The 15,568-nt window shown below is 32.5% G+C and overlaps 3 protein-coding genes across 3 annotated transcripts; 2 read left to right on the top strand and 1 right to left on the bottom strand.

Annotated features, from left to right (window-relative positions):
* The first annotated feature begins 7,061 nt into the window (after positions 1 to 7,061).
* On the top strand, positions 7,062 to 8,634 carry LOC122398817 (complement component 1 Q subcomponent-binding protein, mitochondrial). Its single transcript, XM_043399037.1, has 5 exons — positions 7,062 to 7,365; positions 7,620 to 7,770; positions 7,867 to 8,069; positions 8,131 to 8,219; positions 8,480 to 8,634. Exons 1-5 carry the CDS (start codon positions 7,152 to 7,154, stop codon positions 8,627 to 8,629), a joined length of 807 nt encoding a protein of 268 aa, XP_043254972.1. The 5' UTR covers positions 7,062 to 7,151; the 3' UTR covers positions 8,630 to 8,634.
* Positions 8,635 to 8,918: 284 nt separating this feature from the next.
* LOC122398792 (ras-related protein Rab-43) lies at positions 8,919 to 10,810 on the top strand. Its single transcript, XM_043398987.1, has 5 exons — positions 8,919 to 9,343; positions 9,737 to 9,821; positions 9,895 to 9,993; positions 10,097 to 10,254; positions 10,373 to 10,810. Exons 1-5 carry the CDS (start codon positions 9,134 to 9,136, stop codon positions 10,478 to 10,480), a joined length of 660 nt encoding a protein of 219 aa, XP_043254922.1. The 5' UTR covers positions 8,919 to 9,133; the 3' UTR covers positions 10,481 to 10,810.
* A 1,822-nt stretch (positions 10,811 to 12,632) lies between these two features.
* On the bottom strand, positions 12,633 to 14,850 carry LOC122398673 (hydroxymethylglutaryl-CoA synthase 1). The gene has a single exon (XM_043398758.1). It carries the CDS (start codon positions 14,292 to 14,294, stop codon positions 12,933 to 12,935), a length of 1,362 nt encoding a protein of 453 aa, XP_043254693.1. The 5' UTR covers positions 14,295 to 14,850; the 3' UTR covers positions 12,633 to 12,932.
* Between the last annotated feature and the right edge of the window lie 718 nt (positions 14,851 to 15,568).

The raw sequence follows: 15,568 nt of genomic DNA, 5'->3' as shown, positions 1-15,568 counted from the left end.
TATTCTAACGATCATGTTCCTAATTCAGTTGTATGTATATTTTTTTTGCCAAAAGCAACGTTTTTTATTTATACATAGTTTCGTTGACACTTTGACGGCCGCTGTCACGTATACGTGACTTTGTAAGCTAACACACGTTGGCTAGTGTCACGTGTGCGTGATCTACCGTATCAGTATCTTATTACGTTTGTAATTCCTTTGTGTATCTCACTTTGGTCTACAATATCAATGGTGACGGAGAACAGTTTTCGAGTGATACTGGCGGCCATTAAAGTGTCAAATGCCTCTCCTCGTCTAGTCAAATTAAAAAGCGAGAGACACAGGCAATTGTCGCGTATTGATTCATCTTTTACGATCGTTTGTTACACGTTAAAATTCTACTTTTATTTAAGAGCATTATCGCCTGAAAGTTTCAATTCGTCCAGAACGGATATAGTAGCTAGGCGTAAGACGTAAAGGTTAACAGTTATATACAAAACGTTCAACGAATTGAATTATCACGAATACGTCGATGATGTAGTATTAATCACATTAAGATTATTCGCGTGATCGAGTTTCCGGAAGTGCAATAGGTATAAGTAAGGTTAATGAACTCGAACGAGAATTGTTATAAGATACAATATGTACTTTGTATAGTAATAATGATACACCCGCGCGCACAATGATTTACATCGTCGTTCGGTGGACACGCTTAATGATATTAACTTTCCATGCGTTCAGTTCAGAGGAGTGTGCATGCACCATAGTTTTTGTAACGTAGCCGCTTATGGGAGATGAGAAATGTTTGTGGGTACGGTTGGCAGGTACCAATCCGTTAGAGTAAAATTGTCGTATCCATCCATATAATGCCGTCAGTATTTAATACAAGGATTTGCAGCTTACAATTCCAAAGAATTATGTTTCATTTGTATTTCACAGGCTATATCTCGCCTGCGACATTCGCTGTACGCGATTGATGGTCTTTGATATTTCCATTTTCAGTTGACTAGATCGAAAATCTGATCATCGGTGAACGCGAATTAAACTCATTTTGCTGTGATACGAATGTACATTTCGACAGACGAATATAAATGAAACGTAGTATTTTACACCATCATTATCCAATATATTACATGTTGTCGCAGTGAGTTGATCTCACGTAAAGTGAATAGAAACGGTCTAACGTTATCCTTTGCTAGTTTAGGCACAAAGAGACATATACTAGCGTGCGTGCGTTTAAAGCCTGAAAGAATATTGTTATTACCATTATTGTATTTGTAGTGCGACGCGTTAAAGTTGGTACGATCAGGCATAATTAATTTATTTGTTCGAAATTAAATTGCGTCTCCGCGGGAAGAAATTCTACAACGAGTAAGTTTAAAAGTACGAGGCTAAAATTCGCGCCAATCACGTGATTACATTCACTTTGTTTTATCGCGTTAGACGGTATTCTGTTTCTGTGTGTCGAGAATGACGTTTTAATTATTAATAAAATTGTAGTAAAATTATTCTATTTTCTTTTAAAAATAAGAACAATCTTATTATAGTATTTTATTTTTAATATAGCGTGTATTTCGCTTTTAAAAATTCGTCGTTTCGGTTATTATTTCGCGGCAAGAGATATTAATATATTTATTTAAATAATGGATATTGCGTTTAATTCGTAGAGCATTGTATTTAAAAGTGTATGGCTTCGTGCGTTATTTCTACTGCTTGAATTTATATCCGCATCTTACGTGGTAATGCGTAGAATTATGTTTTTTAACGAAATGCGTAGATAGAAGCATATCGGTGTTTCGTCTCGAGGTTTGCGTCCATTGTAGATGTGTAAGAAGTTTAACATCTTAAATTAAGATTATCGTGTAGAAGAGTACATACTGCCATTATTTTGTAAACGTATCTTTTTTTTTTTTTTACTATCCTAACGTATTTTTGATATCCTGGACAGTTTGATTTTGAAAGCGACACCGTCGGGCGCTGGAAACATAAATTGTAAAAAGCAAAGATATACTCGAGAAGTATGCTTGTACGTTTGCACGATTATTGTTTCGACCGAGAGAGGTTGTAGAAGAGGAAAAATTGTATTCGAAAATCGTCTATTGTTAGCGCGACTCACCACAGTTCTTGTACGACGAAACAATGTCAATTTACACTTTATTCGTAATGCTTTTTGCGCAAACCGATACCATTGGATATGTTACGCGAGCATAAGAATACGATAATTACTTGTACGCCTATGTATTCTTAAATCAAACACGCAAAAGCACAGTCTAAATCATGTACAAGTATCCAAAATCTGTCCAAAGTGCAAGTTTGTACCGTTTAACGATTTAGAAGAGTTCTAAACGAGGAGACTATCGTATTCCTACGCAGAGGTTTCCCAGAGCATATTATTATTATTATTATGTACTTAAACGTCTCCAATCTGTTCAGAAAGAATCTTCTCTGATCGTTTATGTTAATAACGCAATCCGTTTGTTATACTATGTACATCGCGACGGAATCCATGATTGAGAAGTTCAAGAAAGATACGGATATATTAATTAATGCTTGTAATTCAAGTCTGCTTCATCTTGTCTTTATGCAGTGAATTAATTTCGAGTCACGCTTGCTCGTAAAACTTTGCAGATATTAGCGTAATCGAAGGTTCTGTTCTATCGGTATTATTTTTAGTATTTTCCACGACAGCAACGAACGTTATAAATTCATCGAACGAAAGATCGAAACGTTAAATCGCGGCGGTAAAGTTATTCGAGACCGTGAAAATAGCAGATGTACATATAAAAAGAAAAAGAAACAAAATTGTTATTACATACCTCTGTGTTGCGTACGCGGCGCAATCCTTTCCTACCTGTGATTTGTAAAATTTACTAGTCAGCTTACTGCATTTACTACGAATAAAATAATTGCTACGTACAACTATTTTATTATAATTGAGTATAAAAAGTTAACAATCGTTGCTCGGAAATATGACAACTGCGTTTGTACCGGAACGGAAACATCGCGACTAAAAGATACCGTAATTAAAGAAATTCGTCGTCTTTAACGTCCGTTGTTTCGTCGGTTGTTGTAAGAACCGAGTATTGACAAGCCTTCTTAGATCTTAAAGATCTTAAGTATGTACTTACAAGCATAGGTACGTATTTTCGCATTGTAAAGTTATCTTCAATTTCAAGTATTGGAAATAAAACGTAATAAGCTGGATCGTCTATTATTTACATTCCCCTCTCCTCTCCCACAAATTCCTTAATTTTTATAATCCCTTATAACTGCGTAAAATAATCGAATCTAATTATTAGCTTAATTAAGTTCTTCGATCATTTCCCTATACATTTTTTCATCTAATTAATTAGTTAGATGTTTCTATGTAGTGGAATTAGAACAGTGTAAAACATTCCTTATGTTTAACACGATTAATAAATAATTAAAATAATAGTACATATTCTCCATGCTTTTTATTTACATTCTCCTCTCCTTTCCTAGAAATTCCTTAATTTTTATAATCCCTGATAACTGCGTAAAATATTATTAAGTTAATTAAGCTCTTCGATCATTTCCCTATACATTTTTTCATCTAATTAATTAGTTAGATGTTTCTATGTAGTGGAATTAGAACAGTGTAAAACATTCCTTATGTTTAACACGATTAATAAATAATTAAAATAATAGTACATATTCTCCATGCTTTTTATTTACATTCTCCTCTCCTTTCCTATAAATTCCTTAATTTTTATAATCCCTGATAACTGCGTAAAATATTATTAAGTTAATTAAGCTCTTCGATCATTTCCCTATACATTTTTCCATCTAATTAATTAATTAGATGTTTCTATATAGTGGAATTAGAACAGTGTAAAACATTCCTTATGTTTAATACGATTAATAAATAATTAAAATAATAGTACATATTCTCCATGCTTTTTATTTACATTCTCCTCCCCTTTCCTATAAATTCCTTAATTTTTATAATCCCTTATAACTGCGTAAAATATTATTAAGTTAATTAAGCTCTTCGATCATTTCCCTATACATTTTTCCATCTAATTAATTAGTTAGATGTTTCTATGTAGTGGAATTAGAACAGTGTAAAACATTCCTTATGTTTAATACGATTAATAAATAATTAAAATAATAGTACATATTCTCCATGCTTTTTATTTACATTCTCCTCCCCTTTCCTATAAATTCCTTAATTTTTATAATCCCTTATAACTGCGTAACATATTATTAAGTTAATTAAGCTCTTCGATCATTTCCCTATACATTTTTCCATCTAATTAATTAATTAGATGTTTCTATATAGTGGAATTAGAACAGTGTAAAACATTCCTTATGTTTAATACGATTAATAAATAATTAAAATAATAGTACATATTCTCCATGCTTTTTATTTACATTCTTCTCTCCTTTCCCTCAAATTCCTTAATTTTTATAATCCCTTATAACTGCGTAAAATATTATTAAGTTAATTAAGCTCTTCGATCATTTCCCTATGCATTTTTTTATCTAATTAATTAGTTATAAACGATTACTGGAAGCGATAATTGTTTCAATATTGCGCAAAAAAGTGACAAACTACAGTATCGCCATCTAATATCGGTGTTTCGAAGTCAAAAAATCGTCCCAGGATCACAGAATGTGTGTGGAGGTATCCGGAGTACAGCTACCCCCACTCCTCCTACTCCTAATATGCAGTACCTTGATTATTCGCTAATAACTCTTTTTCTGGGAATAAAATATGAACTTTTAGAATTGAAGAATGTAGTATGGACCCTTGGCTAGATTCAAGGATAGTTTTTAGAACCATTCCACCAGTAATTAACAAGTTATTAACGAATATCGGAGGTCGGCTCATTCACGGCTTTGTCACCGTCTGCTTTAATCGATGAATTATCAATTTTTTAATAACAACAGACATATTTTGGCTATTAGGGAACGAAGTAGACATCCCTGGCAACATTCAAGGACCGATTTTGCAACTCTCCATGCTCTAATTAATTAGTTATTAACGATAGATCCCCAAATTGTCAGGATAAAAGGTTAAAAACAGTGTCCCGACTTCCGATATTGATTAATAACTATTTAATAAGGTATGAGATGGCTTTAAAAAGTATCCTTGAATGTTGTCAAGGGTCTCAGCTATATTCTTAAACCCTAAAAGTTCATAATTTAGTCCCAGGGAAGGCGTAATTAGTAAATTAAGGAGCAGTGATTCGTTAAAACCGTTAATTTGCATTGTGGCGCCACCAGTGGCGACAACAGGAAACTATCTGTTTCTCGGCCTGTAATGAATTATTACTCCTTAATTTACTAATTACGCCTTTCCTGGGAATAAATTATGAACTTTTAGAGTTTAAGAATATAGTATGGACCCTTGGCAAGATTCAAGGATACTTTTTAATACCGTCTCATACCTCATTAAATAGTTATTAACCGATATCGGAAGTCGGGACACTGTTTTCAACCTTTTAACCTAACATCTTAGGGATTTATCGTTAATAACTAATTAATTAGAGCATGGAGCGTTGCAAAATCGGTCCTCGAATGTTTCCATGGATGTCTACTTCGTTCCCTAATAGCCAAAATATGTCTTTTATTGTTAAAAAATTGATAATTCATCGATTAAAGCAGACAGTGACACAGGCGTGAATGCGCCGACCTCCGATATTCGTTAATAACTTGTTAATTACTGGCGGAATGGTTCTAAAAAGTATCCTTGAACCTAGCCAAGGGTCTATACTACATTCTTCAATTCTAAAAGTTCATAATTTATTCCCAGGAAAGGAGTAATTAGCGAATAATCAAGGTACTGCATATTAGGAGGAGGAGGAGTGGGGGTAGCTGTACTCCGGATACCTCCACTAACATTCTGTGATCCTGGGACGATTTTTTGACTTCGAAACACCGATATTAGATGGCGATACTGTAGTTTGTCACTTTTTTGCGCAATATCGAAACAATTATCGCTTCCAGGAATCGTTTATAAGTATATTAATTAATGAAAAAATGTCTAGGGAAATGATCGAAGAGCTTAATTAACTTAATAATATTTTACGCAGTTATCAGGGATTATAAAAATTAAGGAATTTATAGGAAAGGAGAGGAGAATGTAAATAAAAAGCATGGAGAATATGTACTATTATTTTAATTATTAATTAATCGTGTTAAACATAAGGAATGTTTTACACTGTTCTAATTCCACTATGTAGAAACACATACCTATAAATAAATTAAATTGTTCAGTAACATACTCTTAACAATACTATCGTATATACACATTTTATCAATAAATATCAATTGTAAATCGAACTGTCTCAGTTTTCTAAGACTGTTCCTTAACGATTTTAACATGCTATTGTTAAAATCAATTTTACATACATTTAATGTTAATAAATCACAGTTTTGGTCCTTGGCTCTATTTGATTCTTCGATTGGCGATTCTCAAGAGTTCTTAGTTATAAAATCTAAAAGCAAAAAAGTACAATTTATGTATCATAAATTATTTTTAACTAAACAGATGTACCTAGAAATTATTGACTAATAAAAATGGCATAATCTCGACGTTGTTGATGTATTTCATTACTAATTTCTTCTAGTCTCACATTCTGCATCCATGACCTAGGATAGAGAGTGTATTATTTAGCAATGATTCATTTCTTTCAAGCTAGGAATAAAAGTACTCTATTTCATGTCATAAATATCTATTTGTTTAATAATTGCATGGTCTAACACATCCTATCATACCTGATAAAAAATTCCATTTATGCTGATGAGACACAAACCGAGTTTCAGCCAAGGTTACAGTTTCCTTTGCTGTTGCATGAATTTCGCTTGCTCTCTATGAAACAATTCAACTTGCTGTTGGCACCGTACCTAAAAAAATAATTGTGTATTATTAATACGATTGAGGAAACAAAAACGTAGAAATTTAAGCCCAAGTAACCTGTTATTTGTATTTAAAATTAAGTTCGATCAGCAGTAATAGAGAGCGCTATGAAACCTTTCGCATCGGAAACCATAGAATAAAATTATCAAGACGAGAATTTTGCTATTCCGTGACGCAACCGGCAACCATTCTATCTTTCTGTCTGCCTCGTGGTCTCTTCAACGTGAAACCGTTTTGTGACTCTACCGGCTCAGGTGTGCGCAAAATAATTATTCCAACAGACAAAATGAATAGTATTATAAGAAACACGTTGCGTACGTCGACGATTAGAAACCTTTTCTCGTCAACGTCAAGCGCAAGGATCGCAAATAATCAATTAAGAGCGTTGTGGAATGCTTGCTCTCGTCAAACTGAAGCTACACCGCTCGTTTCGGTAAAATCATTCAAACACCAAAATTTTTTTTGTAATTGCGGCTGTTGCAGAGGCGTCCACACAAAAGGTACACTTCTATTGTATATTTTTTTTCTATATCACCTTGCCAACATACATACTTGACAAAATAACATAAATCTATCATAATCCACAATATATAATAAAATGTGCTCTCGTGCGTGTTGCTCTGTACATTAAAATAGTTGCGTTTTTTTTTTTTTACATCTATGTTCTATTATTTATAATATATACCGCGTTGATACATACGTTGATTGCATCTTGGTAAATGTTAATTGAACTTAAACTTTTTTTTTTAATCAGCTGAAAAGGAACTTGTAGAGTTTCTAGCGGAAGAAATAATAGCTGAAAAAAAGGCGCAAAAGCTAAAAACTATTCCTACCGAATTAGATGGATTTAAAGTGTCTTTGAACGGTGCTGATGTTACTTTAGAGAAAAAGCAGGATGACGAGACGTAAGGAAATTTTTAATAAAGAATTAGACCGTGATGGAACATTGTAATGTATAAAAATTAAGTATATCTTTCATTTTTTATGGTAATGTTTTGCAGAATTAAAGTTTCATTCAACATAAACCACACGGTTGATTCTGAGGCCGAGCCAGAGCTCGATATAACTAACAATAATCCAGATATCGGTGAAATGAAAAGTAAACCAGAGTTTTCGGTAGATATAATGAGAAATAACCAGACTCTTGGATTTACCTGTTCGTTTAACACAGAGCCTGGAGCATCGGGTGCCAGCGAGGAGTATAGTAAGTACAATTAAATAAACGGCATGTTCCATTACTTTACATATAAATATTCATATTTCAGACGATATCTTTGGCATCGACGAAATCACTTTGTACGAGGGTAAACACAATGACAAAGTGTACGCGGTTGCTGGTGAAATTATCGACGGGGTAAGTTGTACTATAATTATTTTATGTAAAATATATCTTATGCTTTATCCAAAGTGTTGAGTACAAGATGGTGCGTTTAATAACCATGTTGAATATTTACCATTGGAAAAGTAACATATTCTTCTCTATAATGATTTTATCACAGATGAATAGATCAAAGTAAGAGGATGTAACAATCGTGTCTTTCCTACGAACTCTTCTATTATTCCTAATGCAATTTACTTGGTACGTTAACAATAAGTTTACATCTGTTATTTCAGTATCTGTACGATTTGCTGATGAACTACCTGGAGGAGAAGGGTGTTTCGAACGAATTTGCAGAGAAGTTAGTGGAACTCAGTACAAACTATGAACACACAGCATACGTTAGTCTACTGGAAAGTCTATCAAAATTCACTTCTGGAAAATAATTTTTTATTTGTCGTCATTCTCATTGTATTTATAATTGATTAGTAATAAAATATATTCGTTTAAGATAGTTTTATCTTTACAATAAGTTTATATGATAATCTGATGTACTTTCTCCTTTTTATTAAATGATGTTAAACATTATGAATAAAGAAGTTCGTTAATTTCTTGCCCATTACTGTATCATTAATGCAGCTGGCATTTGTAATTAAGATACACGCGCCATAATACTATTTCATAGTTTATTCTAAAATTAAAATGATCTATTTCCGTGGTAGATCAGTAATTCGATGCCCTAAGTGAAACTACGGCATCGATAGTGAATTTAACTATATGGGAAAATTAATATCGAACGATTCGACGATAACAAATACTTTTTGCGTACAAAGTATCAAGAAATAATATACTTTAAAAAGCGATGGAGTTAGATGAAGCAATGGCGTAGGTAATCGGTACGGTGTAAAAGGAGTGTCGATTTGGCAAACTATTTCGACAATCAAGAAGAAATGTCGAACCGCGATCCGGACAATTTGATGGCCACGAATGACGATAATTTCGACTATTTGTTTAAGATCGTGCTGATCGGCGATTGTGGAACGGGTAAAACGTGTGTCGTTCAAAGATTTCGATCTGGTACATTTATCGAGAGACACGGAAGCACGATTGGCGTGGATTTTTCCATGAAAACTGTACTGATCGATGACAAGAAAGTCAAGGTGAGTTTGTTCGATCTATGATCGATCGTCTACCGAGACATTTTTAATTCTGTCTTGATTTAACCTAGTAATCATTCATATATACATAATTTTGCACAATTCAAATCTTTTTCGCAATTAAATTAATCGAAAATGCATGATTTCGTACTGTAAATAGCGTTAAATAAAGGATATATTTATCATTAAAATCAGGTTTCCACTTCGTGCTAAGTGTATCACGGTTGATTTATTATGACCACTTGCTGAGCAGTTTTGACACATTTTTAAGAATAAATCGTTTCAATTGTTCTATTCGTCTATAATGGACAGTGTTATTCTAAAAAATTAACTTGAAAATTTCACAATTTTGTATTATGCGATGAAGTAATTAAAAAGTATTTCGTCTCCGTTTAGTTGCAAATATGGGACACGGCTGGCCAAGAGAGATTTCGTACGATAACTCAAAGTTACTATAGATCTGCCAATGGTGTTATCGTAGGTATGTGAAATTTTCTTCTAATACTTTGTTTTACTTAATTATTCATCGCTACAATAACTCATATGCATTTCAGTTTATGATATTACAAAGAGATCAACTTTCTTAAGTTTACAACATTGGGTCGAAGAAGTAAGAAGGTATACTTCATCGCATGTGTTGTTAGTCTTAGTTGGTAAGGTATTTTTGTATATTGTATTAAATAATAATACACTGGACTCTCGTGTAACGCAAACTCTTAAAACACGAATCCTATAATGCGCCAACAATATTTTTAGGTAATAAATGTGATTTAGAAAGTCTACGAGAAGTTGAGACGGGGGAGGCAGAAGCTCTTTGTCAATACCTTCCCGAAGTGTTACAAGTAGTGGAAACATCAGCCAAAGAAAATACCAATATAGATTCTGTATTTTTCTACCTGGCATCTGAGCTCAAAGTGAGCATATAGTTTTTATAGACAGTAATATATAGAATATAAAAGAAAAGATATTAGTCTGTTATAAGAAGTATGAAAGAGAAGGATATATGGTAAAAATCTTTTCCCTTGTTTTTAGAGACGACACGAAAATCGACAAATAAACGCTAACGAAGATGAAACCGTCAGACTTGGCGCAGGACGAAAATTGTCCAACTGCTCTGGTTGTTCGTACAAAATATTTTAAATAATGGCTCTTAAACAATTAGCGTATCATTTAAATTTCAAACTTGTACATAAAACAAGAAAACAGAGTACAATATTTTTATAATAATACAAGTAATGTGATATTAAAATCTTTCAAATTTGTTATACCTAGTGTCTTAGAATAAGACATAAAGAATAAGTAATATGCTGTTTGATAATAACAAAAGAAGAGTAACTATAGTAACGAGCCAGTATTTTATATAATTTATTATTTAATTACAAAACAATTTACTCGCTAGATGTATATTGTACCAATCCGATAAATTATTGTTGCATCTACAATTTTACCACAATTTTACATTAAATTTTAGACAATACTCCTGTAAATATCAATTCATAGACTTTATATTTTAATTCTATAACAATTGCATATTTCAACTATTTACAAATGTATATTAAGACTAAATGTTCGTATTTATTGATAATGAAATGAATCTCTGAACACAGAAGTAATATATTAATATATTTTTTTAAGTAAATAATTTACTAATGTACTATTTTTTAATATTGTTGTAATATTGAAATTATCAGAATAAAATTTTAATAAAGTTCTATTTTCAATTACGTTTTATTATTCGTAGCATTGGATAAAAAATGACACACACCGCAAAATACGATTTCGAGAAAATCAATTTCAAAATTTTTATTAAGGCGTTATTTGATAGAAAGTAATACAATAATAAAGATTGAATTTTTTTAAACCTTACACGTTCCGGAAACAGGTCGTAATTCAATTATGGTACATGCCTTTTTTATAACGTTTTAAAAATATTTTCTATTCATATTCTGCTATCCTCACCCACCCTTATTATTTACATCGAGAAGATAGGCGTATGTGTTCTTCGTTCGTTTTCGTAACTTACTCTGTACGAATTAATAAGCATTTAATTTTGTTATACTTCGTATCGATTTATTATACAACCAAAATATACAAAATTAAAAATTCGTCTAGAACAAGCCTTTATCGATTTAAATTAAAAATTGATGTTTCAATGAATACTGATACAATATATTCAGTAATAGTCGGTATTCATTGACATTTGTATAGACATTATAAAACAAATAATTAAATCATTTTGTACTTTTCGGTACATTCAAACTAATATTATGTACATAGATACATATATTAAATTCATTTGTTCGTAGCATTTCCTAAAATGAAAAGTACTCGATTTGTAAGACACGTTCCTTGAAAAGAACTTGTACAAGATTTAACGCGTTTAACACGGAGCTAATTTTTAATATTAATTTTTTTTATTTTCAGTGATAATTTCTGACAAATTATCCATAAATGGTGTTCGTAGTCACCAATATCATTCAGAGTTGGGCAAATTTTAATCACGAATAATCACTATTTTAATCACGAAGTCGTAGGCAGAGCCTACTTTACGAATGAATTTCAAATGTTTATTTATTATTCGTGAATAAATTTTACCCGTCTCTGGCATCGATATACGAACGATCACGAAATACTGAAAACGATAAAAAAACGTTACTAAGCCACTGATGAACAAATTTAGCAGTCGTTATCTTAAGATAAGATAAGCCAAATTTATTTTTAAAAAACTACGATAAGTGGCTTATATCCCAGAAAAGTAACAAGATAAAAAACTAAATTACTATCATCCGAACGGTCCACTCTGGCAATATAACATTGGTTTTTTTATTTAATAAAAATCTGGACTTTTTTTTCTATTTATTAAAAATTCAATAATTTAAGAATGATATTCTGGAAGCTGTTACTGCTCCCTTTAGCCAGAAATCAAATTCATGTATTACCGAAGTTTGACAATACCGTAATACTCCATGATTCTATAAGTGAAAATGTATTACGTGCTACAGTACTATTAAACATATTAACATTTGTTAGGGTTTCATGAAAAAATGAAGTACTGACTTTTTCATCGTATTAGTTACACATGAAAATGATTTTCATTTTAGGAATCTTCTTTATGTAAAGCATGTTTTCAATAAATATCAATATAATATAAATTTATTCATGTATTAATATTTGCATCATAATAAAGCATATTGATTTTAATATTTTCTTTCACTAAAAATATAAAATATACATAATACATACATTAGAAAATGCACATAATAAACAAACATATAAAACAGATATTTCTTGCAGGAATAACATTAATATTTACTATATTTTTTACATTGTATTTTTTATAAAATTGTATCTTCTTTGTATGTATGTTAAAAATAATTTGTTTCAATAGCACGAATTAGTACAAAGCTGTATCATTTCTTGCTACTAAAGAAAATATCAATTCAATAATAAATTTTTAAATTATATAAATAAACATAATTATGCACCTTTAATATTTGTATTTAACGATCGACGAGGCCCCCGTTCACTCCTTTATTACCATGTTAAGTAAATTAACTACCAGTATGCTAAATACTGCAAACTATCATCAGTTTCATACCCTTTTGTAAGTTCTTCTGTATTTTTCATCCACCTTCTCGAGATAATAGGTTCCAGGGAACATGTTGGTAATGCTACTTTGAGGACTAAACGGTACAGTATGACAATTTTGTTCCCGCCGCTCCAAAACCTTTGTATAATCCACCGGAGAAACTTTCTGACGAGCATTCAGCTCTGGTTTTATATACGAAAGTGATGAGATGATTTTCATTAAACTAGACCCTTCTTCTGCTTCATTTGTTATTGTTATTGAATACATAGTGGAACAAAGTCCAGAACCATATGAAAATACTCCTACTTTAGCACCTGCTAATTCTTTTATAGATCTATTAACGAGTAGAGATGCTAGTCCAGAATACACAGATGGCGTGTACATGTTTCCCACTTGATTCGCTAGAAATAAAGAAGGTTGTGTCTTCTGCGTAAAGTTTGTCTTGCTCAAATTCATAAATGCTTTTTCAATATCTTTGTCAGAATAAGTATCTTCAAGTTTGACGTTGTGATATTTTACTAATTCTGGATATTTCTCTGACACTTTGTCCTTAGGTATATTCAAGAAATCATTAAAGACTAATCGGGCAAACGACTTTTGTACTAACTTACAATATGGACAATGAAACAAAAATGCATCAAAACTATCTATGGTCACACCTTTTTTGTACTTTTTTTTAACCTTCTCACAGTAAGTTTGGTAACAGTTATCCAATGCACCAAGATAACATTGAATCGATAGATGTCCATCAACAATCGGATATTCAGACTTTAGATTTGGTTTATAAAAATCATATGCATGTTTCATGTATGACGATCTTATTCCTCGATCGATTACCAAGGGTGCATTTGGACCAATTATCATTGCTATTGCTCCAGCACCACCAGTTGGTCTAGCACTTCCAGGCGAATACACAGCATTGTCCGCAGCCACGATTAGAGCTAATCTGCCATCCCAAGCACTGCTTTCTATCCAAGCTACTGCGTTTAAAAGTGCGGCTGTACCTCCGTAACAAGCATTAGTTGAATCCACTCCTTCCATGTCCGTGCAGCCGTGTGGTTCAAACAGCTGCATAAGGACAGACTTTATGGATTTGCTTTTGTCCAGTATCGTTTCCGTTCCAACTTCTAATCTGCCAACATCCTTTGGTTTTATGCCATACCTATCCATTAATCGGTGCACCACTGTTAAACACAACGAATTTATATCTTCACGATCGTTACAGAAACCCATCTTGCTTTGACCTAAACCAATAGTGTACTTTCCAGCAGTTACACCATCGAATTGTTCAAGCTCTGTTTGGTCAACGTATTGAGCAGGAAAATAGACTTCCAGTGCTCTAATACCAACGTCCTTTGGCCACATCTCGATGTTCTTCAAACAACCTTCTCGTACCTGCGATCCTTTCACAATATTTTTTTTCGGATTTATAGAAATGTTGTACAACGTACTGTTCTTGTCTTCAAAATTTTCTATTCATAACACAATACGTAAAAAGGGAACACTTTGAATACGATTCGAAGGTACACGTGATACCGGTTGGTCGAACGATGTTGTCCAACTATTCTTGCGTTTATACAATATATTTTTGACAATTGATATCGATAGTAATATCGGAGACATAAAAACGTTATCTTCTGAAGTTTCGATGCTTCGCGATTCTGCTTTCGTCGAATTCGTGTCTTTAAGCGAAGAAAGTGTATGCTTCGAAGGCAGTCGCGCTACAGTTAGAAGAAAACCCAACAATGAATTTGGGTTAGAAGTGAAACTCCACAGGTGAAAATTACGGTCACCGAATGACTTCCTATCGCGTGTTTTAAAGCTCGTCTGACCTTCCTTCCCGTTTCTGAACCTGTTAGTCTAAATCAGTCTTCTAAGTATCTAAACTTACGAACTAACGTTCCACACGCAAATGCTGCTTGTCGAGCTGCCGCCACTTATTCAACTAGTCGCCGTATGACGTGGAGGGGGTAACAAATTCCTTCGATTATCTTCACGAATATAATATTGTATTCGTCACATTGGTTTTAATAATTAATCTTTTATGTTGCGATTATTCGCTAAAGTTTATACTATTTTTTAAATTCTCGCTCGTTGACCAACACTTGAAATATAGCAACACGGTGTTGATTGTTTGAAAACAATTTTAATCAATGGGTAAGAAACTTTACATAACTTTTTCCACGTTATTCCGTTATAGTTTGAGAAATATTAGGGACAACATAATTAGATTCGCGTACAACGTAAGTCGGACTATTCGCATTTCAAGTGACATAACGGTACAAATGAAAATAAGGCACCGTGGATTGAATTTTTGTGAAAGCCAAACGGAATTTATTGATGGACGATCTCGAGAAAAATTTCACTTTTCATGTCAATTTTTTATGCATACAGCGAGTCAAAAGATGTATTGGGAATACATAATTTACGGTTCGATGTAACAAAATCATAAAAGAAACTCGAAAAAGTCTAGTTTATAATCGCACAAAAGCTAGTTACGATATATTTTTTAGGCTCTTAACGTTACTCGTAATACAAAAATATTTGGACACTACGCAAAATTAACTTTATAAAATGAAAATAACGTTGCACGTGCTGTAAATATTTTGGCATATCGTGCTTTACCGTGGTTCCCATAT

This window comes from Colletes gigas, unplaced genomic scaffold, assembly GCF_013123115.1.
Source record: "Colletes gigas isolate AHSC1104 unplaced genomic scaffold, ASM1312311v1 Colletes_gigas_Sc00012, whole genome shotgun sequence".
NCBI lineage: Eukaryota > Metazoa > Arthropoda > Insecta > Hymenoptera > Colletidae > Colletes > Colletes gigas.
Note: the sequence above shows the minus strand (reverse complement) of the source record. Positions and strands in the feature narration are given on the sequence as shown.

Coding starts and splice junctions, on each gene's coding strand:
- LOC122398817 (XM_043399037.1), top strand. CDS start 7,152: ATGAATAGTATTATAAGAAACACGTTGCGTACGTCGACGATTAGAAAC. Junction 7,366..7,619: donor CAGAGGCGTCCACACAAAAG/GTACACTTCTAT, acceptor TTTTTTAATCAG/CTGAAAAGGAACTTGTAGAG. Junction 8,070..8,130: donor GGGTGCCAGCGAGGAGTATA/GTAAGTACAATT, acceptor TTCATATTTCAG/ACGATATCTTTGGCATCGAC.
- LOC122398792 (XM_043398987.1), top strand. CDS start 9,134: ATGTCGAACCGCGATCCGGACAATTTGATGGCCACGAATGACGATAAT. Junction 9,344..9,736: donor TCGATGACAAGAAAGTCAAG/GTGAGTTTGTTC, acceptor GTCTCCGTTTAG/TTGCAAATATGGGACACGGC. Junction 9,822..9,894: donor TGCCAATGGTGTTATCGTAG/GTATGTGAAATT, acceptor TATGCATTTCAG/TTTATGATATTACAAAGAGA.
- LOC122398673 (XM_043398758.1), bottom strand. CDS start 14,294: ATGTGGCCAAAGGACGTTGGTATTAGAGCACTGGAAGTCTATTTTCCT.